Source organism: Cavia porcellus, unplaced genomic scaffold (genome assembly GCF_034190915.1).
Source record: "Cavia porcellus strain 051 isolate PalLab524CR breed Dunkin Hartley unplaced genomic scaffold, mCavPor4.1 scaffold_17, whole genome shotgun sequence".
NCBI classification, from domain to species: Eukaryota; Metazoa; Chordata; class Mammalia; order Rodentia; family Caviidae; genus Cavia; species Cavia porcellus.
Genome location: NW_026947500.1, coordinates 28,181,965 through 28,208,485, shown reverse-complemented (window position 1 = coordinate 28,208,485; position 26,521 = coordinate 28,181,965). Strand labels below are relative to the sequence as shown.

Sequence of the window (26,521 nt, the reverse complement as noted above, 5' to 3'; positions counted from 1 at the left end):
CTTCCTGTGTGAAATTACGTGGTTTCAAGTCCACAGGTCTGGCTTGAAAGAGTCACAAAATTTGTTTACCTTTCTTCTAACAATGACCTTTGTTTCACATTTCAGCCGCCCCCACTTGGGCAGCGTCCCAGATTTCAGGCTCCCCATGGCAGATGGGCACACGGATGCCTACAGCACCAGCGCAGTGTTGCGACGCCCCCAGAAAGGCCGACTGGCAGCGCTGCGAGACGAGCCTTCCAAGGCAAGGCTTGAGTGAAGTACAGTACATCTGCTTGCGTAAAAGTTACCTGCTTGTGTCGTGTTGAACTAAGTTCTGAATACGTGGCTGGCTGCTTCTCCCCGGTTCCCTTTATCTGACGAATCGTGTAAGAGTGTACTTTCGGGGCTTTTTTTTGTTTTGTGAGAGAGAGAGAAATTCTGATAAAGTGCAAACCACTCAGATGATGCAATGCTAATTGCTACCAACTTGAAGTTGATGGATAGTAATGTATCTATGATTTAGTGAAAATAATTCATATTTCTAGTATATAACGTATCAGAGTCAGTTATCCTATAAACACAAATGCTTTTGTTGCTTCACCATTTTAGCTGTAGGGATTTTAGTTAAAAATCAGTTGGCCCTGTTGCTTTGGATGAGGCAGCCTATCATGTTGGAGCATGCGACAGCACAGGTGCTCATTTCATGGCCAAGAAGCAAAAGAGAGGAAGGAAGGGGCCAGCATCTCACAAAAGCAAGCCCTCCGTGATCCAGAATCTTCCCACTCGGATCTTCCTACAGGCCATACCACAGCACCGAGGGCTGGGAACCAAGCCTTTTTTTTTTTTTTTTTTTAATTTAAAGAGAAAAAAATAAAAGGAAATAAAAGTTTAAAAAAGCAGTATAAGGGTACAAATAATACAGAACTTCAAGGAAAAAAATACAGTAAGATATCACTAGTTAATAGGTTACATATTGTCATCTTTGAAATAGTTGTCCACATTATAAAATTAAAGCATGTAAAGTGAACATTCATACAATGAGATTGCAGACAGTGCTGATCAATGATCCAACAAAAGTTCAGTAATATGGATTTCCACCCTACACACTCAAACATACATGCAGTTATATCCCTTAGAACACCTTCCTGTTCTCTCTTTTTAATAACAATTACACTTTTTGGGTTTTTTACTCCCACAATTCTTATTATTTTTTGGAGAGAATAAAACCTAAAGTGGCTAAACATAACAGAGTCAGTTAGAACAAAAGGATGGGCATAGTGCATGATATAAAAATAGAATATGAGGTGATCTAAAATGGTTATCATTGTGCCTCTTGCTAGTTTTTTAAAAAGTTGCCTATATGGTCAGGTATAATAGAAGTGATCAAAACAGTACAGAACAAGACCAATAAAACCTACACTGGAGACCTTACAGTATCTGAAAAGAAGATAATAATCAAACCATAATGGGCATCTCAGTGAATCTTATTGCCTTCCAAGTGGTTGCCTATACCCTCAAACTGGATACTGTCAAACAAAATAGAATATAGTAAAATCTGACAGAACAAGATGGGGAGAGCAATACTGGGGATCATATCAGGTTAATAGGTAAACAAAGAGTTACTATAATATATCCCGCTATTTTTTAATTTAGTTTTCCCTTAATTGAAAAAAATGTAAGAAAAACATAGATTAATTTTTAAAAAGGGTGAGATTGAGGTAAAAGAGGACATTGTATTAGAACAACACAGATCGAAACTGAACAAGTTAAGCATCATTGTGTTTCATGCCAGATAATCTAACATAATACTGGAGAAGTTGTTAAGTCATATTCTAGTTGAAGATTTTATTTGATAGTCCAAAAAATGATTAACTAAAAATAGGTTTGTTCAGCTTTTTGTGTTTTTCTGAGACAGGATCTCGCCATGCAGTGCAGGCTGGCTTTGAACTCATGTAGTGCAGGTTGGCCATGGACTTGTGGCAATTCTCCAGCCTTAGCTTCCCAAATGCTGGGACTACAAGTGTGCTCAACCATGCCTGGCTGTTCAGTTTTATAATAAATATTGCTGTAACATCTTGTCATCGCTGGAATATTAGAGAGTAGGTGATTATCAGGGCCCTTTGTTCTATACAGTGCCATGCTTTAAATCACATGTGTTCTAACAGAATTTGCTTTTTGCGTAGTAATTTATAGTGTTTTCTAGTAAATCTTGAATAACTTAGATTTGAATTTGTGGTAATAAAAATTACTGGATTTCCAGTTATATTTCCTCTAAATCCTGTCTCTCTGATTTCTGTCTTGTCCTTCATATTGTAATATATTTGCTTGTGTAGATCCTTGAATTTTTAACATTAAAGCATGCCATAAATCTGGTCTGTATTTCTTTGCATGCCTCTTGTCAGCCTAGCGACTTAAGGACATATCCTAGAAAGCTAAATAGTGCAGTACCTGAGCATACCTTTGTATCTCCCAAATGCATGCAAGAGTATTGTATGTCACACGTAAGTATAATGTTGTCATTAATTTGCAATGAATAGCTGATGTTTGATTGGAAATGTTTAAACTGACCTGCCACATGACAAGTTACTGCTCCCTGGCCAATCAGCTATGCATGGAACATGGTGACAAATTTCCTACTTGCACTGCTTTTGCCTCTAAACATTGCATGCCTGTGTCTAATGGACATAGAAGTTAGGATTTGGAAGGAGGGAGTGATTGAAGCAGAGCCATAGGCTTTAGATTGAGGGAAACCAGTTTTTCTGATATGGATGGCTAGACCTTAGTAAGCACTGCTCTCTGCCAGGTGCCAAACTCAGTGCTTGGCCATTTTGTTGCCATTTTTAGTCCACAAGCACATCCCTGTGAGAAACCAGTTGCTGTGCTTACCCCATTTACAGATGGGCAAACTGAAGCTTAGATCACATGATGTGCAAAGCAGGTATGAGTTAAGCCTGGCTGGATTTCAAAACCTGGACCACATCTCCCTCGGGCCTGGATTGGTCAAGCTGCTCTGATCTGCTGGCAGTCTCCCTCTCAGAGGAAACCTTGCAAGTAAAAGCAGTGCCCTGGGAGCAGTGGGGATTGGGGGGCTTTCTTTCTGTTGACCTAGAAGCTCCCCCTAATGCCTGCTGCCTCTGGCCCTGTGCCGTGCCTGCTTCATGCTTCCTGCCTTCCTGGTGGTGCACTTGTGGGGCAGTGCTGCCGCAGGTGCCAAGTGGTGATTGTCCTCAGCAGCTGTGTGTGAGCTTCTCTATGGGGCTGGGCAGAAGGGTAATTTAGTAGGACACGGGTACAGATCCTCACTCTGTTGCTGATTGTTTCCTGGCCTGGGAGCTATTCCTTGGCCCAGTGGGACCGTGGCTTGCTCTCATGTAAGTGAGGAAGTGATCCACACAGTAGTGCTGCTCAGAATGGCCGCGATCTGTGCCTGCCCAAAGTGAGATGAGGCACCATCACCAGCAGCCAGCCGCAGAGTTTACCTCCGTTCAGTGGACTTAAGTGTGGTTCTGTAGCCTGGTCTTGTTCACTGGTCATCTCTCCTCAGCATGCAGCCTGGTGACTTAGAGGAGACTTGTCCTGGGCTGGCCGTGAAGATTAGCCTAGGGCTGAGTCTAAGGACACCAAACACGGGCCAGACAAAGACCGGTATGGGATGGTTACCTCTTCACTTCAGTTTAACTGGGCAGACCGAGGGGACTTCTTGTCACTTGTAGACAGGTCTGAGACAAGGCAGTGTGTCCTAGCCTTGAGCTTTCCTCCCAGAAAAGAATACAAACAGAATGAAGGCCTTGTTCAGTGAGCCTGGAAGTCTCTGGGCAGAGCGAGGGCCAGTGTAGGGAGTCTTGGTGCAAGAATCTCTTTTTGTGCGTGGAGCATACATATAGTACCCTACCTCTTCTTTTTTCTTTTCTATTTTAACAAATGATTGTTTTAACCTGAAATTTTAAATGATGCCTGGCAAACAACAAGGTCCTAAGTTTGATTTCTGGTTCCCTCCCAAAAATTTTTTGAACTTTTATGATTCATGTTGGTAATTTCAAGCATGATGACCTTTTTTAGAGATGAGATTGCTGGAGGTTAAACACAGGGCCTTGAACATGCTAAGTAAGCATGCTCTGGTTACCCCAGCCCACGGCAGTCTTTTGTTTTGTTACTACAATTAGAAATGAGAGCCAGACAAGGTGGTATATGCCTGTAATCCCAGCACTCAGGAGGCTGATACAGGAGGACTGCTGGAGTTTGAAGCCAGCCTGGGCTACAGTGTGAGTTCATGGCCAGCCGAAACTGTATAGTGAAAACTTCTCTCAAAAAAGAAAGAGAATGATACAGAATTCATCTATTTATCAGTTAAGATCATATCCTAAATGCTCTCAGCTGTGAATTACACTAATCTAGTTGATCCTCAGTGAGCTGCTGCAGGACTATAATGGAATCTGAATCTTTGATACAATTGCACTGACAAAGAAGTTAACTATTGAAGTCTTGTTGTTCATACAGTTTTCCGTGAATGTTTTATGAAATATACTCCTGCTTCAAAACCGGAAAATAACAACCTTCTAAACAGAGCCTACCTAGACCCTGAAAGGGTTCTCACGTGCACAGTTTCCACAGTTCTGCCTTCCTCAACACAAAGGCACACTCCTGAGCCATCCCCAAAAGGAAAACCCAGGGTCTGCGCGACCCTCTTTTAATAATATACCCCGGATTATTCTAATAAGCCACATGGAAGTAACGTTTTAGGCTGCATGCAAATGCTTCTGCTCATAACATGTGGTCCAGATAGTGAGAAACAGAAGCCACACACATGCATATTTGGGTCTTGGCTCATGCTGTCTTTGTCTTGTTTCCCGCTAGAGGTAAAGGTATTGACAGTTTCCCTGAGGCTTCGGCCCCCGCTTGTGTTCCTTTTGAGTGACGTCAGTAACTGAAGCTTCGTGTCACAGGCTCTTCACTAATGAGAGTAACATTGTTATCTTGAAGGGATAAACTGTAGTGAACTGGCTTTGTTCAGGACTTCACTGTCCCTATAACTATTCTCAAATGTACCTGAGGTATTAGGGCGAACAGAATCCTGAACTGAAGGTGGATCATGCTGTCCCTGGGCTACCTGGGTCTTCCATAAAGGACAATTACAGGTCAGCCTGCCCTGCTGTCTCTCTGCTGTGTGGTCCCATTTTCCCAGACAAAACAGGCCTTCGGGTTTGCATTCGATTAAAATGAGACCTTTCAGTACAGATAGAAAGCTTGGCTAACAGGTTTTTAAGTCAGTTTATGTCATTTAACGCCTATGTGATGTGTTTTCTAAACAATCCACTGTTAACTGGTTTTGGTTTTTCATTCCTCAGTTGCCAGCTTGCAGAGAAGTACGAAATGACAAGACAACGATAAAATGTGAAACTTCTCCCTGCTCTCCGAAGTCCCTTCGGCTAGGCAGGCTGCACATGGGGGCTTTGCACACAGTCAGCCACGAGGACGTCAGGGACATGCGAAAGTAAGCACCAGGTCTCGTAGGCCACCAGACCCCTGTGAAACCTGCTTGTATTAGAGTTTAAAAACATCTATTAATCTTTTCCTGGGGAAAAAACGAAGTTTTTAAAGAATGCTCAGCAAGGTCATTCGGTTGTGATTAATTAAACATTAAACATAGAATGTAGTGACATCCAGAGGGAAAGGCCATCTGTTTGGGCAAAGTTTAGAAAGAAAAGAAATTATTTGAAATTAGCACTTGAGAGAAAGCTCCATTTCTTCAGATCCCGCACATTCACTTCTTTTAAGAACTTTTTTTCTATTCCTGGTGAAGAATTTGCCGCACGGATGTGGAAGGTTCGGGATCGTGCTGTTCTGTGGACAGTATGTGCCTGTCAGGTACCCTCCCACCCTCTGGGTCTTCTAAGCTCTTAAGAGTCCCACATTATCCCTATCCCTTTAGTAAGCATGTTCCATCGGGAGGCCATGAAGGCTTGGTTACTTATAGACCGTTGTTTTTCACATTTCCTCTTAGAAGCTTCTGTTCCATACCAGGCAGTATGATCAAGCAGGCACATTGGTCTCCGCAGTGTCCCTAGAGATAGTACGCCTCTCGCTTTGCATGTGAGGAGAGCAGGACCCAGGGGCCAGCCTGCAGGAGCTGCTGAGAGGGAAGGTGGAACTCCAGTTGCTCCGGCTTCTGGGACCTTGTTCTCTTTCCTGTTGACAGAGCACAACCCTCACTGGCTGAGCAAGGCCCCTGCAGAGGGTGTTCCTTAGGTGTGCACACCAGGCAGGCTAGAGTACAGGCCTCCTCTGAGCAGGGAGCAACAGCAGAGTCTTGGCTTATGGACAGAGGTCTGTGGAAGCATTACTGGGACCCTGCGTTGCTAGGCACAGTGTACTGCGGGTAAGAGACTCGAAATGTTCTTTAGGAAGTTGATTGAAGGAATATTAAAAATGCAGACTGTTCTGGTACATGTGAGTGGACTGTGGAGCTATGAAGAGGGCATGTGGTAAAAGTCCATTTTCTTTCCTTCAAGCTCAACAGGTGCCCAGGATGGTCCTGTGAGCAATCCCAGTAGCAGTGACCGCAGGCAGGACTCGCTCCACAGAGCCCCAAAGAAGAAGGGCATCAAGTCCTCCATTGGTCATTCGTTTGGCAAAAAGGAAAAGGGTCGGCCTGGACAAACTGGCAAAGAATCAGCAGGACAAGGTGGGTGGGTTTGCGGCAGCTGTCCTAACTGCTGGGAATGGGAGAGCTTGAGCTTTTTCCCCTGTGCCTGCCGCGCGTGCCCCGTGCCCACGAGGACTCATGGCTGAGCGTTCTCCAGACAGCCCAGTCTCCTTCCTCAGTCTGTCCACCTGGGAACCAAAGCGGAGCGGTGGACATTCATTTGGCGTGAATGATTAACCCTCATAAGTGCTAGTTTACACTCTTGAACATTTGTATGTGTTTGCTCAGAAGCTTACCCTTCAGAAACTATTTAGCTCTATCTGCAGAATCTTCTACCTATGTGTGAAAACATATAACTTTGCCATGTTAATTTCCTCTAAATTGGGGGGCTTTTCTGCTTTTTTGTAGCTGGTGTTTCTGAGACAGAAAACTCATCTCAGGATGCCTGCAGACTTAGCAAATTGGGAGGAAAGGCTGAAAAAAATCGTAAACTACAAAAAAAGTAAGCTTTTTGTTATTTTTCCATCTCATGAGACAGTTTTCTGAGTTATCAGTAATTCTTAGCTGTTTAAGTGTAATATCTAGCTACGTAAATACGTAGCTAGATATTACACTTAAGACGAACCTAAAGCAGTGATAGCCAACGTTTTAGAGCTTCAGTGATACAAACATCTTGCCGCAGCGTGCATGCCGTAGGTTTGCCTCCATTACCCTGAAGCCTGTTGTAAGCCATCTTGTCTGGAGAACAAGGACATTTGGAAATTTTGACTGAATCACACGTGTATTCCCAGTCTTCCTTTGCAAAGTTGTCTCCCTAGACGATAGAATGGGTAAGAGTTAGGCTTGGCCATTTGAGCTCTGGCCGTGAATCCTGGTTCCTTCTCAAGTTAGCTCTGTGTCTCTGACAAAGTTCCTTAGCTTGTGCTTCAGTTTTCTCAGCTGTCAAATGACAGTTACACTTGTTCATGCATCATCTGGCTTTTTTCAGTTCAATAGAATCATATATGTGCATGTATATGTTTTAAAACATGGACACAAGACCTAAATAAGCTATAATTATGGTCACTAGGGTGACTTGTAATGTTTACACAAATGGTCCTCTAGAACCATTCACCGTGATGTAATTTTGGATTTTATCTCAGATAGAATCTCTATTTTACAGTCTATTATTGAACTGTAATTCTAAACTAAATCTTAAGGGGTTGGGGAGTGGAGTACAAGTGGGAGCATACTGGCTTGGCCTGCCATCCCTAGAGCCACATAAACGTAGAAGCAAAGTCTTGATTCTGAAAATAATAAGTACTGTTCAGAATGATTTTGGTTTTTTTTGTTGTTGTTGTTTTGTTTTGTTTTTTGTCTTTTTCATTTTTACCAGTATCAGGGATCGAGCTCACCACTGTGTGCTTACAAGGCAGGTGCTTATGCCGCTGAGCTAAATCCCCAGCCCCTTTGGAATGATTTTGGATAGAGAAGCACAGGCACCGGCATACGGGCAAAGAGTGTACAAGTCTCTGTGTATAAGCTGATCACACCCAAAACCACAGCTAGCTAAATGAACTAGATAGGTCGGGGCATTTTCTAGTGACATGATTAATGTAAAAAATCAATAAAAGCTTTCTGCAACAAAATCAGATAGTGTGTAATGTCTAAGAGGTACAATTTGAACTTGACAGTAGTGAAAGATTAAAAGCCTAAGGTAAGATGCTCACACTGGTGCTGAGGAAAGGTCAAAGCTGGTGGGCTCTTGGACAAATTTGTCTGTGGGAAACATCAGGTGTCCACTTCTCAGTGAAGCCAGCACTGTCTGGAGCTCAGTGTGCAAAGGCCCTGACCCCAGCATTGTACTCGAGTCCCTGGGAAACCTCTTTGCTGGAAAGTTATGAAATCTGGCTCATTTTAGTTCTCAGAGTTCATGACTGCCTTTTTAAAAAACTTTTACTGGTATGTGTTTGCAGTACATAATAATCATGTTAGTTCTAGGGAGTTGATACATGTACGTAACACATTTCTATGGTGTTAACCAAGGTGAGGTGCCCAGTCTCGTAGTCCACTAACTACCTGGTAGGGGAGGTGTGGCTACCTGTAAGTGGAAGTTGGGCCAACTCCGCAGCCAGGGTCTTCTGTGCTTATCTCCTAACATCCCATGACTTTTGAATGCATCATCCTACTTCTGCTACCTTCACAGCCCTCCCCCGCTGCATCTGGACGCAGGTGTAAAGAGGAGGGAGGTGTAAGTAAAGGCCAGAGCGGTTTACACTAAGCTTCAGGTAGAGGGCCTTGTTCTTGTTCACAGTGCATGTCTGGTGTGTACTTTAACAAATTACATTGTGCAGTGGCGTGCACCTTTAATCATCCGAGCCACCTGGGAGTTCGAGGCAGGAGGGTCGTTCATGGTGACACTACCGTTATTCTAGGCCACTTAAGAAACTGTCTCAAAATGAAAAGTAAAGTAGAAAAGGCTGGTGGTTTATTTCAATCAGTAATAGAGTGCTTGGATCCATCCCCAATACCATCAAAAATAATGAAAAATCCAACAAAGTCATTCTTACACTACTGAGGCCATAGTACTTACTTAGTCTATTTGAATGTGCACATAATCTACAAGTGCTTCTGACCTACAGCAGTAGTCTTCCTCTTCCCTGGCCTGGCCACAGCATCCAGAACAGACCCTTATTACAGAAGTTCAGATCTTTGCCTTGAAATGGATTTACCCTGCTTCCTGTGGTTGGTCTCTCTCTCTCTCTCTCTCTCTCTCTCTCTAGTGTGTGTGTGTGTGTGTGTGTGTGTGTGTGTGTGTGTGTGTGTTACTTGTCTCCTTAAATGAAGTCATAGCAGCTCTGTAGACAGGTTTGGTCGCCTACTGCTCCTACGTAGGAGCACACTTCTGCTGATCTGTTCCTCTATGAATAGCGTTGCTTTTCTCAACTAGGAAATGTTTCTTCTTCTTCTTCTTTTTTTGTTCCATCTGAGATAATAGCATATTTGCCGCCTACTGTGGCACAGTTACTCCCTGGTGATTGTTCCTGTAAGCTTAGGGGTAACTTGAGAAACTCTTAGTTGAAATTGTATATGAAACATTTTACTGAAGGCCATGAGTTTCCAAAAAAAGAAAAACGGGAGAGAGACAGACTGACTGAAACTGACTAGGGTTTTGTGCACATGAAACATACTTGTCCTTTGTGTTCTAATCCCTAGAAGACTTACCATGCTTACACTGTTACTGTTTCGCATAACTGTGTTACACAAATCATTTTAGAGATGTTAGTATAGTAAAAGTGTGACTTGAGTCTTTAAAAATAAGGCATATATGATACTTCCAATCACATTTAGGAGTGCATGCAAGACTCACTTACCCAGTTCCCTGCAGTACTGCCTTGGTATTGCATGAGTTTCTGTGCTGGTGATACATTCGGCATTGAACGAGGTGCTGGGAACTCTGGCAGGATAAAGAAGAGATCTATGGGTTAAAACCACAGAATGACCCAGTGACTTAATTTATCAAGTACCTTTTTACTTAAGGAGTAGGGCGCAATAGAAACTGTCATCCGTTTCTTGTTTGCTATTTTAGACGATACCCTTTTTGGGGTTGAAAGTCTACATTACAGCTGGGAGTATGATACACATCTATAATCCCAGCACTGGGGAGACTGGCTACACAGAGTTTGAGGCCAATCTGGACTACATACATAGCAAGACTTTGTCTCAACATTCCTTAAGCCACCACCACCCCCCAAAACACTGTTTTTTAAAGACCCTCACAAAGATAGGCACTGATGACTCAACTGAGGTGTGGATTCCTCTTCCTAGATACTGTCTCTTCATTGTTGAAGTAGGGTTTCATGTTTTCTCCTAATTGTCTTACTACCTTGGATATGAAAATTCTGCTTGAGTTTTTTAAATTGATAGTAGTTCTTCAATCCTCTGAAGTAATGGTGATTTGACTGGGAATCAAGAGAACTCTGTAGCATTTTTTATTTACTCAGGCATTGTCCATAGTATGTGTGTGACTGACATTACGAGAGCGATGTTAGTAACATTAAAGCTGTAGAAGATAAAAGGAACTGAGAATACGTGTTATACTTCTGAAATGATCAAAGACTGTTCCATTAACTTACTGGACGTGTAACAGTGCTTCCTTAATTTGAATGTCTTCTTTTTCACAGGCATGAGTTGCTGGAGGAAGCCCAGAGGCAAGGCTTACCATTTGCACAGTGGGACGGGCCAACCCTGGCTGCATGGCTGGAGGTACATCCCTTCGCTACGGAGTCATATGCTCCACGACACAAGCTTGTCGGTGCATCTGTTGTCTCTACCTGATGTTCTGGTCTTTTCATTCTTGTTTCTAGCTCTGGGTTAGGATGCCCGCTTGGTATGTGGCTGCCTGCAGAGCAAATGTGAAAAGTGGGGCTATCATGTCAGCCCTGTCAGACACAGACCTCCAGCGAAAGATTGGCATCAGCAACCCCCTGCACAGACTGAAGCTGAGGCTGGCCATCCAGGAGATCACATCTCTCACCAGCCCATCGGCCACACCCACATCGAGAAAGGTGTGTTCACAGAGGCTCTGTGTGCCCTCTGGGGAGGAGAAAGGCAGAGCCCATGAAGGCAGTGTCCTGCTAATGTTGTTTCCGTGCTGCTTCCTAATCATACAGGGTGGTTTCGACTTCAAATTTCAGGAAAGCATAGTGCAACCCATAACTTGGAGGGCTTGAATGATCCAAAGAAAATGTGTGAACTGTTTGTGTAAAACTGTGGTTAAAGCTGGGCATGGTGGCACCCGCCTGTAGTTCCAGCACTCAGAAGGCTGAGGTGGGAGGATCATTGTGAGCTGGAGACCAGGGGGTTACAGTGTGAGCAGCTTGAACTGCATAATGAGATCCTGTTTCAAAAAAGACCAAAAAATAAATAAATAGATCAATGAATAAAACTTGGTTAGAAAGGTCTCCTTTAAGAAGGAAGCCTTTTTGAAAGGTAGAAAATTGATTGTCACAAATTTACATAGAAATCTGTCAAAATTGCGTAAGTTTAAGGACCTGTTGCGAAAGGAAAAGTTAACATGTTAAGTAGTATTTTATCCTTGAACTTTGTTTTCTATTTCAGGATTCAAACAATAATTAGCACTTGTACTATATGTCAAGGTACTTGCTAAGCAAATTATATTTTTCTTCAAATATACAGATAGCAAAATGTAAGGATAAGCCCAAGAATGTATAAACCCTCACACACATTCTCCCGGCATGAACAAGCCCCTGGCTAAGGCCCCGGCTAGAAATGGGGCTGGGCTGCCCTTCCTTTGCTGTGTGAGGCTTCTTTCCTTCAGCCTTCTGCGTGTGAGTGCAGCTGCGTCACTGCACATATAGGCAGGACTTACAGAGTCACTGTAATCCACCGCAGTCCAGAGTGCCTGTGAAATACAGCTGACATGCTAGCAAGCGGTGGTCAGCTCTCAGAAATCCACTGGTTCCTGGACAGTTCTAAGCTTCTCTTCTTACTTGACATTTTTTTCCCTACAAGAACTAAAGGAGGAAAAATCCTGAGTTTCCTAGATGCACCTTGGTTAGTGTGTCATGGCATCAGCAGGTGCTCTCAGTCTTGGGAGCTGCAGGTGTCTGTCCAGCCATGCCTGTGCTCACACAGATGCTGTCCACTTGGGGAGTCTTGAAGAGCCCTCAAAGAGCTTCCTGGTGACTCTTCTGATGAAACATTGATGGTTACTAGGAGGGAAGAGCAGGCCAGCTCTTAATTTGCAAAGTTCAGGGTGTTTTCATTTAAATGTTCCCTCCTCTGTGTTTGAGAGAAAACAAATTCTTAAAGCCGTGTAGACATCCTTCTGAGCAGCAGAGCAAGGTCTGCCTACAGTAACTTTACACACAAAAAAGTGAGAAGATTTTTTTTGTTAGACAATTATGAAAATGAATGGTAAGCCTTTTTTGTTTTTTTAACCTGTGATCAGAGAACACTTTCCCTTGGTGGAATGTTTTGTAAGCAGTATCAGTGTGTTCTGCAGCTATTTCCGCATTAATGTGGCCTTTGTAGAAATGAAGATGCTGTGTGGCTTTTCCAAAGCTTTTAAGAGCCTTCTTTAAAAAGGGAGCTTCCGTGATTCAGTTGAACTATTAGCAAGGACTAGACCTCACATCAGAAAGACTCTCCATATCACCAGTTACAAACACAGAAATTACTCTTCTTGGGGAGCTTACAGTAGGCTAGCAGAGTGGCCATCAGTCTCATGTCTGGCTCAGATGGTGACACAGTGCTTTGTTTTTGGTGTTTGCATTGTTGGCTCTCCTGTGGCTCACTCTCTTGTGCCTTGGCCTCCTAGGCTTCCTCTGGCTTTGGATCATCTGCTGAAAGCAGCCACAGGAAGCCCAGGCCAAAGCATCCTGTTGTTAACCTGTTTTGGGGTGAGACTGATTTCTGTGTGTTTTGTTTTATTTTTTGTTTTGTTGTACGGAGGCTCACACCCAGTGCTTTGGGAGAGCCAAGCAAACACCCTATTAGGAGCTATATCTCCAACCTGGTGAGAATTGAAAATACTGTCTATTGACTGATCAGTTACTGAGGAAAGTAAGTGTTCAGAAATATAAACTGTGTTCTCATCCATCCTTGTAAGCGTGATATCCATGCTCTGGAAGTTGTGTCCTGTTCTCCTTATATTCCGACCATACTGTTAACCAGGTGTGGTTGTTATTTAAAAGAGGATGAGCTTGTGTTAATGATCTCTGGCTTTCTCTGTGGGCGCCTGAAATGACAATGTGCAGAGAGTGACCTTTACCTCGTGGCTCCTTACCTGTGCCTGTGGCTCATATGTGTGCGCCCCTCTCCTCTCTGTCATGCTTCCCTTCCCTGGATGTGGCTGGTGCTCTGGGGTCACCTTAGACCACAGGAAATGTCTGGTTAACACACGAAGAGATGGAAACATTCGCAGCCATCCTGTAAATGGTCATTCAGCCCTGCTGCTCGCGCTCCGAAGTGTGTTTCTCACTCCAGACCAAAGGGTCCTTTGCGTTTTGTTGAAAACAAAAGTTATTTTGCATTTGTTTCAAATATGTGTTCTTTTTAGGTGATTAGCTAGTAGCTAATTGTGATATTTGCATTTTTAAGATTTTTACAAGAATTTAGTTTGTAGACTTGCCCCATTTAGAGAAGATGTAATTTGCTTCTCCTTTTGGAGAGACCTCCATTGAGCACTGCGTTGTGGTTGTCTAACCCCGACCTTCTCCTGTACAAGTGTGCTTGGCATGGAGAAAGTCAGCTCCTTGCATGGAAAATTGAAATTCTTGGATTTGCATGAGTTGCATGATGCTTTGATATTTAGAATGTTTTTCACTCAGTCAAGGTGCACGTTCCCTGCAGAATTAATTTGCTTGCACTACTAAAGTTCACTAATGCTAATAATTATGTTCCTTTGCCTTCCTAACAACCTAACATCAGGAAGATGAGGAGGGAAGCTGGCTCATGTTGGAGTCTTTCTATAGTATTTCTTCAGTGTGTAGCAACAAAAAGCAATTGAGTATGTAAACGTGTGTGATCTGCCTTCATAGGTGTTTTTCACACATTAATTTATTCCTAGTATTATTGATGACTTAAAGTGTTAACCAAACAAAGCACAGGATTAAACACTACATCTCAGGGACAATTTTGAACATTTCTCATATGGGATCATGGTACTTACTTTGAATGTACATTGCTTTGTATGCCATTTTTATATCTTTTCCCTGCTATTACAGTAGCCAGGTCTCCAGCACAGCCAAACATAAGCAGGGACAGTGGACACCCGCTGTGCTTCTTTCTGTTCAGGGAGACATTTGGTCCCTTACCCTGAGGTTTTTACCTGCAGGCTTTTGGTAGATGGCCCTTAATAGATTGAGGCAGTGGTCTTTCATTCCTAGAATGCTGAGTTTCATAAACGAATGATGTATCTTGTCCCACATAAGGTATTATGAGGCATAGCTTTCTTTGTTGATCACGTGATTGGGCAAATTTCATTAATTTTTTCCTCCTCAGTTGCTGAATCAACCAATTCCTGAGTCAGTAAACCCACATAACGTGATTCCTTATTTTTGATGTAGTGCAGGCTTGTCCCAAACTCAAAATACTCCTGCCTCAGCCTCCTGAGTGCTGGGTTTACAGGCATGCACCACCATACCAGACCAAAAAAAAGTATGTCCTGAAGCCAGATATGATGATGCACCCCTGTAGTTGCCAAAACTCAAGAGACTAAGCCCGGAAGTTGGCTGCTATAATTTCCAAGACAATTGGGCATTAAACTAAGATGGACATCACACTAAGATTGGCATCAATGTCTCTTTGCATAGAGTGCCTCTGGATAGCCACTGCACTCAAGGCTGGTTACTATAATGGGATCTCTGTCTTTGAAAGTTGCGGGGAGGGGCTGGGGATTTAGCTCAGTGTGGCAGCCCCTGCCTCGCAAGCATGAGGTCCTGAGTTCAATTCCTGGTATCCACCCCCCAAAAAGACAGGAAAAAGTTGGATAGACTGTTCTGTAAGTTGTATCTGGCCCGGTTGATTGACAGTATTGTTTCAGTCTGTAGCCTTCCTGAAGTTTTTCCTTTTCTTAGTCCCTTTTGGTTTTTTGATTAGCACATTGAATCAGTTGTTAAGAGAGGAGTTTTGAAGACTTGCAAATTTAATTGTATGTTTCTGTTTTTGTTCTCAGTTTCATTAGTTGTTGGTTTAACTTTTTAAATTTACTTTTCCTGATTTTCAAATACCCTTGTCATTTAGGAAGACACAGTATTATAAATAAAATCAAAACCAGTCAGAGCTCATTTGAATGATTTGAATTGATTCTTCAAACTTGTTCATGAGTCGTGATCATTCTTTATTCTTATTTTATTATTTGAAAACTAATTCAGAAAAGGAATTTATAGACAGTTTTGATTTTACTATAGTTTGGTAAAGTGTCCTAAATGAGTCATAAAATTTTGCCAATATGATTTCTATTGTATAAAACTTTAAGAAGTTGAAAAGGTAGGAATGGGAGACCAAACTATTTAGAAATTGTAAAGAGCAATATTGTCATTCATTTAGCCTTTGAGAATGTTGTCTAGATTAAAAATGTGAACTGATGTCACTCATTTGTTGAAATCAGACACTTGCATATGGGGACATGAACCACGAGTGGATTGGCTACAAGTGGCTGCCCAGCCTGGGCCTCGCTCAGTACCGAAGCTATTTCATGGAGTGCCTTGTGGATGCTCGGATGCTGGACCACCTGACAGAGAAAGACCTGTGGGGGCAGCTGAAAATGGTGAACAGGTTTCACAGGTGAGGTTGTGCAAGTGGTTCTTCCTAACGGGTCAAGAGACTTCACAGTGCCACCTTTCAATAACCCCTTATTTTGTAAATAGGAACAGCTTTCAGTGCGGACTTACGTGCCTGCGAAGGTTAAATTATGATCAGAAAGAACTGGAAAGAAGAAGAAAAGAAAGTCAGGATGAAGTTAAAGGCAAGTACATTATGCCAGGTGGATGTAGCACATGCCTGCTGCCTGCCAAACAGTCTCATTGATTGCCTGTTTTAAAAAGTGTAGCAGCCAGCTGAGCTGGCACATACCTGCAATCCTAGCACTCAGGGAGGACATAACAGCAGAGTGACAAGCCTAGCCTAGGCAGCTTAGACTCCGTGAAACCTTCTCTCAAATGAAAAGTATAAAAGGGCTAGAGAAGCAGCTCAGTGCACAAGCCTTGTGTTTATTCCTGAGTGCCTAAAAAAAAATCAAGGGCTTATTATAAGGCACCTGCATCACCCTGGACTTGATCCCAAGTACTGCAAAAAAAAAAAAAAAAAGCTAAATAACCATGCATTTCTCTGGGAATTACACAAATTACAGTTGCAGCTACTTAGAACACGGAGGCAGGAAGATCACAAATTCAGGGCCGACCTGTAAATTTAGTGAGACCCTGTCTCATAAACAAAACTAGTTTTGAAAATTGGGGGTGCTAAGAATGTAGTTCAGTGATAAAAGTCTTGCTAAGCATGCACAAGGCTCTGGCTTCCATCTGCAATACCACAAAAAAAGAAAAACAATCAGGAAAGACTTTTAGTGGAAACAACTGGCTTGGCATGATAACAAGAGGAGGGATGGAAAGGGGTGCCCTGAGACAGGGTGTGCTTATCTCAGTCTGTAGGCTGCCCCCTTGGGGCTGGCATTATTTCATGTAGTTTTCCGTTTGTTAGTGTGCACTGTATACGCTCTCTCAGAGATGCTGCCTTGTGCTGTTAGATCAGAGCAAGGCAAACAAGCCACTGCCTTTTGCTTACTGGACAGAGGTCAAAACTACACTTTGGGGCTTTCTCCAAGGCCTGCGGCAGCACGCAGGACACACAGTTCTGCTCCCAGAGGGAGGGAGAGGTCAGGCAACCCTTAGCCTAGCACCCATAATTTTGTAATTTATTTATTTACTTATTTGAGACAGAATTTCACTAAGTAGCCTGGTCTGGTCTTGCACTTGTGATCCTCCTGCCACAGCACCCATACTAACTGAGACTGCAGTCCTTACAGAAGCAGCAGAGTGTCCTGCGGGCAAAGGAAAGACATGTCCGAAACAGGCTAGGAGGTAGGAGAGGGCATGGCAGCCCCCTCAAAATGACAGGGACAGGCATGTTCTCTGAAGACAACACTGAATGTCATGCTCACGGGAGTCTCTCAGAATTCTCGGGAGTTACTGATAGTACTGCAGTGATGAGAAGAAAGGAGACTTACGGAATAATGCATCAAGCACTGTCTCAGCTCTCTCTTAGTTCATTCATTCAGGCTACATCGTGGTTCTGTCATTTACATCCTCATTCTGATGTCTTTCTCTAAATAAATAAAAGGATGGTGGATTGGCCAGGGATGTAGCCCACTTGCCTAGCCTGCGCAGCCCTGGGTTTTAATTCTTTTACTGAAAAAAACAAAACAAAACAAAATGAAGAATACGTTGAGGTCTATTTAGAAAAGAAAGTCATGGCCGGGGATATAGCTCAGGACTGAGCGCTTGCCTGCCAAGTGCAAGGTCATGAGTTGGATTCCTGGTACCAAATCAAAATTGAGAAAATAAAATCAGACATGAAATGTATCAATCCATTTAAGTTGTTTTCTATATCCCTTCTCCATATTTTGTCAGTTGACAAAAGCAGTCTTTGAAAAAACTGATGATCAGATATATTTTTACAGAATGGCAATTTTTAGGTCTTTAATAGAGTACATTTAATAATTATCTTGCAGGAAATAAGATTGTCAAAGTCTAGATGTTGGAAAATGTCTTTAAAATTCGGTCTTTGTAAAACACTAAGATGTTAACATGACAAAAGCTTCAGAAGCAAAGGGGCCTGGGATAGGGCTCAGTGGCTTAGCACCTACCTGGTAACCACAAGGCTCTGAGTTTGATTCCCAGTACAACAAAAACAAGAAAAAGAAAAAGAATGTCAGAAGGTCAGAAGCAAGGAGTTTGTGTTGACCTGAACAAGGTATCTGAACTGTCATGGCATCTGCCCCTTTCATGATGGAGAAGCATTTCAGGAGACTCTGGGGTCTGTGTAGGAACCATGCTTATATATGCCGGGTCTGACTGTGACCCTCAGCCTGCTGTTTTTGCAGTCTTAGGAATTAAACCCCAGGCCTTGGGCATGCTAGGCAAGTGCCCTGCCACCGAGCTACATCCTCAGCCAATCATGCTGTTTTGTTCCCTGAATACATCCTGTCCATAATCTTACTGTGACCCCTGAGTGTACTAGGGGAGGCTCCTAAAGGGAAAGTTTTTATTAGAATGAGGCCAAACCAAAACAGCTGTGTCTAGGTGTTGAGTCTGTCAGTATCTGTGAGTGTGGAGTCTGATTTCAGGTACTGAGGGATCAAGATCCATGCGAGGAATCTTTCCCCTGCACTGCAGGACATGTGTGATGAAGAGGTTTTCTGAAGCCACATTTACAGTTGTTTTGTTCTTTACAGATGTGCTTGTTTGGACCAATGATCGAGTGATTCACTGGGTCATATCCATTGGCCTTAAAGAATATGCAAACAACCTCAAAGAGAGTGGGGTTCATGGTGCACTGCTGGCCTTAGATGAAACCTTCACTTACAACAAACTGGCCCTGTTGTTACAGATCCCCAGAGAGAAAAGAAAGGTGACCACAGAGTCTGTGCCTCTGTCTGCTTAGTCACAGTGTTTGGTTTTTCTGTGGTTCTAGAATACTTATTGTTCGTTTGAATGGAGAGAAAACTTTTTTTTTTTTTAATCACTACCAGTGATTGAACTCACGATGGCCTGCTTGCAAGGCAGCCGCTTGTGCCCTGAGCTAAAACCCAGCCACTGAATGGAGAGAAAACTTAACTCTAGACCACTAGAATCTCTTTCTCTAACTAATCTATAACACGGTAGTTCAAAATCAGCAAATGCTTGATTTTTCACTATCTTTTTTTTTTCACTATCTTTTTCTTTCCATTTTGCGTGGCAAGCATGTGAGTCTTTGAGGTGTTTGTTTTTAAAAACCTGTAATGTGTAACATCCTTCAGATATATTTAGTTGTTGTTTTGTTACTTCAGGATCGAAATGTCTTGGAAAAAGAATTTGCCAACCTTTTGCTCCTGGGGACTGACAGACATTTTGATGACGTAAGTTTTCAGCTGTTTTCCCCTCTCACTGCTAGGAATCAACCTGAGGGTTCACATGTGCCAGTTAAACGCTCTACTACTGATCTTTGCTCTTGGTCCACTACTTAATTTTTGGCAACCTTCAAAAATCATTTCCACATTATCCAACAGATTGCAGCCTGCGATCAAAGTCTTAAGTTGTGTTTTGGTGACAGCTGAATGTCCTGCCCCAGTCCTTGTGTTTGGAAATTTTCTTTCAAATGTATATTACATTTCCCCTCATGCTAAATCATCACTCACCTATTCCCATGCATTACGATTCTCTTCATCGAGCATCAAGAGTACTTGATTTTCAAAAAGAAGATGAAAGCTGACTCTGAAAGCAAAACACTTGTTGGAATATGCACCTGGTATAAGCCAGGATTATTTGTAGCTGGAGTATTATTAAAATAAATAAAAGTACATTACATAGCAGGCAAGAGCTTTGTCCACAATAAGAAATAAAATATTCTGATGGGTGAGAGAATCACATCCCTGGCGGCCCAGGACTGTCCTCATTTCTCCAGTTAGGCCCCAGCTGGAATGTAATCATGCTTCCTCTCACACTGAAGTTCCAGTGTGTGCGGCACATTGGAAGGTCACCAGGAAAGGCTAAGTAAAGCAAAGCAGTCAGGGTTTAGGAGTCATTCTGAAGGACAGTTGTCTTTGTTAGATGTGCCTGTTCTGTGTTTTCATTTGCCAGGAGAATAACAAAAACTGTAGGAGAGCATCTTCATGGAGAAAGGAGTTTAGATCAAAGGACATTCGCAGCGTGGCAGATGGGTCATCAGAGACACTCCCTGCAAACTTCCGAGTCTCTTCTTCCATGTCTTCCCCCTCTTTGCAGTCAAAGAAGATCCAGATGGACGGTATGTGGTGGGCCATGTAACCCAACACTAGCTGGGAGCATGTGTGCGCTAATAATCACCTAGAGTGGCCATTGAATGTGTTACAAAGCATCTGAGTTTGGTTGCATGCCCAGGTGTCAGTGCTTCGGAATTAACCCTAACATTTGTTTGCAAATGGTTAACAGCAATAATAGAATTTTTAAAAATCTGTCTGGTTGAACGTTAGCATCCTTGCCAACTAATAAAGTGGAGCACCCATCTGTGTTCTCAGGGCTGAGGCTGATGCACCTGTGGGGTGCAGTGCGTGGCAGGCAGCACTGGCTTGCCAGGAAAATTGCAGTGTGGCACTTGGGACTTCTCTCCGCACTAAAAGGAATGGCGGAGTAAACTTTGGCTCACAACTTCCAGCTTCTGCCAGCTCTGTCTTTCCTTTTCCCTTCCCTCCAGTATCATCTTTCCATATACTTACATTGTGCCACCTGAAGAAGGACAGGGAAGAAGGCAGAAGCCTTGTGGAGACTGCTAGGGCAGCCCTGCTGCATTATCAGTGAGAGAAGGCCAGGCGTTGACCTTTCCCTTGCGGTCGGGATGGCCCTTAGGGACCTGCTGACTGAAGAGTGCAGTTGGCTGAGAGGAGACCGTGAGTCCCTGACAGTCCTGCCCACCTAGGAAAAGGCACTGCACAGGGTCCTGAGCGAGCCCAGATCCACATCCACCTGTGGCGGTAGCAGGTACATGACCTTGAGCAAGTCATGCAGCTGTGCTGTGCCTCAGTTTCCACAGCTGTAACTTGGGCATCACAGTAGTGTGATTTTGATACTTCAATGAGTCATCTGGGTGTAGCTGATGGAGTCCAGGCCCCGTGCGTTGCTGACAGTCTCAGGGTTAGGTGAAGACTTCATTCCTTCTCATTCCTGATGTACGTGGTTGTGCTGTATAAACTGTACCACTGGGCTTGTTAAAAGATTCCTGTTGTTAGCCCCTCCTTTAGGTAGTTCTCTTTTTTTAATCTTTCTTGCTGGTATGAAAATCAGAGAAAAGTACATTTATAAAAAGTTTTTAAAACTGAACACTTGCCAGTGTGTCTTTTAGGTAGCAAGTTCTTAAGAATGAGCACATTCTCCCTCAAGGTGTCTTACAAATGTTGGCAAGGCATGGAAGTGCATGCCTTAACCCCAGTACTCAGGAGGCTGAGGCAGGAAAATCATGATTTTGAGATGTATGTGGGTCATAAAGCCAGGTTAAGGCTATACTGAGCTACATAGGAAGACCTTGAATCATAAATAAAATAGATAAATAAGTAAGCTGTGATGGGCCTTGAGCTTAATTTCCATCGGCTTCCTGAACAGTCTAAATGAGTGCTCTGTTGTTTTCCCTGTACCTTCAATTTCTGTTGGCTATAAGATGACAAGTTCTCTCTGAACACCGCAAGCAATATTAACATAGCTGCATGTGGCGATCACTTGTAATTCCGGCACTAGGGAGGTTAAGGCAGGAGGGTGGCTGAGAGCTCAGTATCTGCCTGAACTTCACAGGGATTTTAGGGCAAGTGTGGACTACACAGGGAGACCTTGTTTCAACAAAAGAAAATAAAAATAAAGGGTAATTGTTATGGTTTGAAAACTGTTGTCAACTTAACATCAGCATGCATTCAGAGAAGATGCTCCACCTGAGAAGGGTTGCCAGAATAAACAGGTGGAGAAGAAGGGAGGTGTTAAGAGGGATTGAGGTGTTAAGGAGGCATTGTGGGTTCTCCTACGAGTTGCTGTCTGAGCTGTTGGTTCTCCTGGAGAAGCTTTGGTTCTCACATCGAGCATTGCATACTGGCTCCGGAGGGGAAGATATTTGCTGCTTGGTCTCCAGGAGGAACTCCTCACGCTGCTTCCTGGCACATACCCAACTGTGCTTGTGGTCAGAGGAGCTTGGGGTCTCCATGTCACTGAGGACAGCTGTGGTGCCTTTCAGGCTAGCCCTCTCTTTGTTGTGAGTGTGACTTCTTGGCTCCAGTGTAGAACCCTCATCCCACTAGCACAGCTCCTTCATCCTGCTGGCATAGACTTTCTGGCTTCCACTGCTGACCCAGGGTCTTCCCGGCACAGATCCATAAAAGAGACCGGTGTGAGGCCTCCTTTCTTGTGGGCTCTGGACTTCCAGTTGGACTCGTGGGAGGCATTGTCCTGAGCTCTGGGTTTTTATCTGGACTCATGTGGGACATTGCCGTGGGGTTTACTCTCTTGACTAAATATTCTATGTCTTTGGTGTTGCAGATGAATTTCCTGCATTTTCCGGTGTTAACGCCCAGTGACCATTATAAAAATATTATAAACTCCATGTCGTGATCTGAATTGTTCTGTGTGTACAACCCCTGACTACAAAAGTAGTATTAATGAGTTTGTTTGTTATTGATTTGTTTTTTTGGAGGCATTTTTGTGGTTGTGGTTGTTGTTTTAGGTTTTGGGGTGGTACTGGGGAGGGAGCCTCCTTCCTGCATAACACGACATCGCTTCTTTTATAATCCAGATAGGGTCTTATTAAGTTGTCCAGGCCTGGTTTGAACTTGGAGTTTTCCTGCCTCAGCCTCCCAGAGTGCTAGCATTACAGGCATGTGCACCCATACTGTGTAACACTAAATTTAAATGGATTGAATAGAAAAAGTTGTCAGGGTAAATTACATAGAAGACGTCTACGCCATATTGGTAAGAAGGTGGACTGTTACAAATGACTTGAGAGTTGGAGAGTGTGAGATAAATTACAGCAGGTCTCCTAGACTTTAGAATGAAGGTTTACAATGACTGCCGAGTCTTATCAACACGGCCAGCTATCTGTTTCTTCTAGAGCTATGGCAGGATGTTGCTAAGAAATATTCCTGGTATACTTGCAGGAAAACAAAACACTGTTGAACCGGAAGCGTAAATATCTGCAGAAGATGCTGCAAGCTCTTTACCCAGTTTGTGACAGGGCTGTACTGCCTGTTTAGCCACCCAGTGTTTGTCAAACAAGGACCCTTGTCTCCATATTCGCCATCTTTTTTGTAGGAATTGAGACAAGCTTTAGTCTTCTGAGAAGCACTGGCCACGGCCTCTGCGGCTGTGCCTCTTTGCCTGCAACCCACCCTGAGAGCAGCGAGTGCAGAGCAGCTGGCTTGCCCTCCTCCCCTTCATGCTGCTGATTCACCCCATTCATTCTTGGAGGTCCAGCTCTAGGGCAGAAGGAAAAGTCCAGTTGCTATATAAAAGTACGGCTTCAGGAGCTGCAGAGTAGCTATGTTAGCTGGTTATCCTTTCTGTATGTCCACACTGAGGTGGTTTGCACTTCCAAGGGGCCCTGTTGCTAGTTTAGGTGCCAGTGTCGCCGTGGGTGGTGGAAGAACCACTCTGGGCAGCCCTGTGATGCTCTTGCCAGCTCCTCCCTCTCTCTCTCAGGCACTCTTAGGATTCCTCAGTAGGTACCATTGTAGGTGTGAATATGTGTGTCTTATCTTTTTCCCGTGTGACATGTTAAAACTAACTGCACTCTGTGTTTGCACGCTTCCTCACATGGTTGTTGGAACAGGCAATGCATCAGGAACACAGAGGTTGGATTCTGTGACAGTCAGGACTTACTCCTGCTAAAGACACCTGTTGGTGAGTAGAGAGCAGCGTAATCCCTGGAGATCATCCCTGTACAGCTGTCAGCAGTGGGAAGCTGTAACAGGGCTAACAGCGTGGGCTTAGACCATGAGAATTTACATGGGGAGTTTTAAAATGACAGACGTACTAGCTTTGTATCTATCAAGGTGATTTTAGTTTTTAGCTGACCATAAAGAGGGCAGTGTGTCATTTTTGTTTTGTTAACTCTTATTTTTATTAGTATGTTAGTTGTACCTAAATTCATCATGGAGAGTTGGTACCTGTACAAAGTACATCTTAAATCTTTCTACCTCCCCTCTCCTGTCTCCTTTGTGTCCCCAGTTTTAAGAAAAAACACATTCCCATTTTTTCCTAAAAGCTAAAAATGCCTACTCACTTGAAGTGATGATCTGCTGATGCCATTGTTGGGGGTGGGCAGGAAAGCAGCAGCTGAGAAAAAAAGCCCCCAAAACTGACCACACCAGGAGGCCAGAGCCTGGGACTGGGAAGCATCTCTTCCACTGTGTGCACACACAGTGGGACACAGCTCCTATACTGGCTTTGTTACAAACACATGAGCATGCATATACGGGGAACTGAACCCAGAGTGTTTCCACTGTGCTATATTCCTAGCACCCCATCCCCTTTTCTAGGGGGATAGGGTCTTCCTAGATCATCTAGTCCTTGTTCAGACTTGCAATCTTTCTGCCTCAGCCTTCCAGCATACTGGAATGCAGACATGCCACCATACATGGCAGACAGATTGCATTTTAAACACAAAGCTGCATTGCCATGCCTGGGCGCCAGTGAGCCACCTGTGTGTCCTCATGGTCTGGAGCTTTGACTGATTGGATGGCAGAGGTGGCCTTGACCCATGTTCAGAACCCCAGCTTGAGCTCTGCCTACTGTGCTCATGTTCAATGCCTCAGCTGGAATCTCCATAGTCTTTTAACTTTAACTTTTAGAACTGTCGCAAAATCTAGACAGTGAAGGACCTCTCTAGTCTGTGAGCAGGGTCCTCGGTGTTCTGTCTGCTGACGCTCCAGCAGGGAGGAGGCAGGAGGCCTGGGGGAGTGGGCCCCAGCGTGTGTGTCTGAGGTCATGGTCGTTTTCCAGGTGGTTTGTATTAAGAGAGGCTTTCTGTTTGTTTTTCTCTTCCAGTTTACCCACACTACTTCTACAGATGATATGCAGCATTTTGAACCCAACAGAGACTACATTTTTAATTCAGTGGAATCGCTATCTGTTAATACTTCTTACATGGACTCCTAAGATATTTTATTACAGAGTTTTTAGTTAGTAAATAGTTCATGAATACTATAGAGAAAAAATGTTAGAATTTAATGTTTCTTATATTTATATAACCTTAGGACTTTTCATTTATATATTTACTCACTTTTTCATGTATATCTAGGCTATAAATATCTCTCAAATCAATTCATGTTCTTATACCTAATTTTAGTCTTTCAAATGAATGTATAAATCCTGTGAACAAATACGGGGCTTTTGTAAATTGTGCTCTTATGCTATCACTGTTTAATATTTTAATGATAAGCCATCACAGAAATAAGGATTTTACAACCTTTATAAAATTGTCATGATATAAGCAATGTGCATTATCCTTCGCCTTGTTCTACATCAGTCATTTGGAAATCAGCAGACTTCATTCCAAGCAGTTGTCATATTTAGAGGTTGACTGACCCTAACTGTCCTTTTTCTAGCAAGAAATCAGCATGTAAAAAGTCGGGACTGACCCGTTACACCAGAGCACTATAGAACTTTCTTAGCACTGGTTCCCTTTTCCCCATCCTGACTCTGGACTTGGGGAGCTTGTCTTCAGAGGCTTGAGCAGAAGCCATGAGCTGGGAGTTGCTCTCAGCAGGGCTGGAGTGGCCAGGGGCCAACCCCAGCCTGGCACCTTCTCTGCCTCTTTCCTGTGAGCATGTGGAAGGTGCCTCCAACTATTTTTGCAGACCAATCACTGAGCACTGTGCACACATCTCACAGACATTGGTGCATGAGCAGATGAAAGCAGGAAACCCTGAAAATAAAGTTGTACAGCTCTAACGAATAAAGGCCTTGTTTTTCATATGTGAGTCACCTTTTCACATTGGTTTGTAAACATGTTTCAACAAAGAATGTAGTCATAGCCAACTTGGATTGTACAAGTAGCAAATGTAATATACTTTTCACTGGCATATTCAAAAGCCAGCAAGGAAGGAGTCAGATTACTGTGCGTGTTATTCATTATGCAACTGATACATAGGTAGAGGCAGCATGCCTTTTTAATTTACTTTGTACTTTCAATCCATTGGTAAAGTTCATTGTTACCTCTTTTTCTATTAAACTTTTGTGAACTCTCTCAGGATGTAACAAAGTGTACAGTCTACTTTTGAACTATTTTTATCACAGTATTATTTATTGCTTTCTTTCAATAAAGTTCTGAAACATTTTTCACTGTCAATGAAGAGTTCTTTGAACAGGCCATGATTGTGTTAATAGTTTAGTGTGGCTGGATTGTGTGTGTGTGTGTGTGTGTGTGTGTGTGTGTGTGTGTGTGTGTGTGTTTTACCGGGCATCGAACTCATAACCTCACACTTGCCAGGCAGGCACTCATGCCACTGAGCTAAATCCCTGTCTCATGCACACCTATTTTGCTTCCTGCTCCTGGTTCTCTGAAGGCAGTGTCGCTATGGAAATCAGCCAACAGAAAGCTGGACCACATAAGTATAGTGGGGCATAAGGCTAGAGAAGATGGGGTCCTGCTGGAGATTGGGCCTGGTTAGACCAGGGCGGGAAGGCACCC

At 43.4% G+C, this 26,521-nt stretch overlaps 1 protein-coding gene across 1 annotated transcript in view; it reads left to right on the top strand.

Moving 5' to 3' along the window:
- The window catches only part of LOC100717266 (liprin-alpha-1-like), an 85,907-nt gene extending 59,740 nt beyond the window's left edge, over positions 1-26,167 (top strand). Inside the window, exons 8-19 of the mRNA XM_063229059.1 lie at positions 106-252; positions 5,339-5,470; positions 6,489-6,661; positions 7,031-7,124; positions 10,786-10,867; positions 10,969-11,169; positions 15,738-15,913; positions 15,997-16,094; positions 18,579-18,754; positions 19,173-19,241; positions 19,963-20,128; positions 24,877-26,167. Coding sequence (XP_063085129.1) covers positions 106-252; positions 5,339-5,470; positions 6,489-6,661; positions 7,031-7,124; positions 10,786-10,867; positions 10,969-11,169; positions 15,738-15,913; positions 15,997-16,094; positions 18,579-18,754; positions 19,173-19,241; positions 19,963-20,128; positions 24,877-24,902 — 1,540 coding nt within the window. The 3' untranslated portion in view covers positions 24,903-26,167. The remainder of the gene's footprint in view (positions 1-105; positions 253-5,338; positions 5,471-6,488; positions 6,662-7,030; positions 7,125-10,785; positions 10,868-10,968; positions 11,170-15,737; positions 15,914-15,996; positions 16,095-18,578; positions 18,755-19,172; positions 19,242-19,962; positions 20,129-24,876) is intronic.
- The last annotated feature ends 354 nt before the right edge of the window (positions 26,168-26,521 follow it).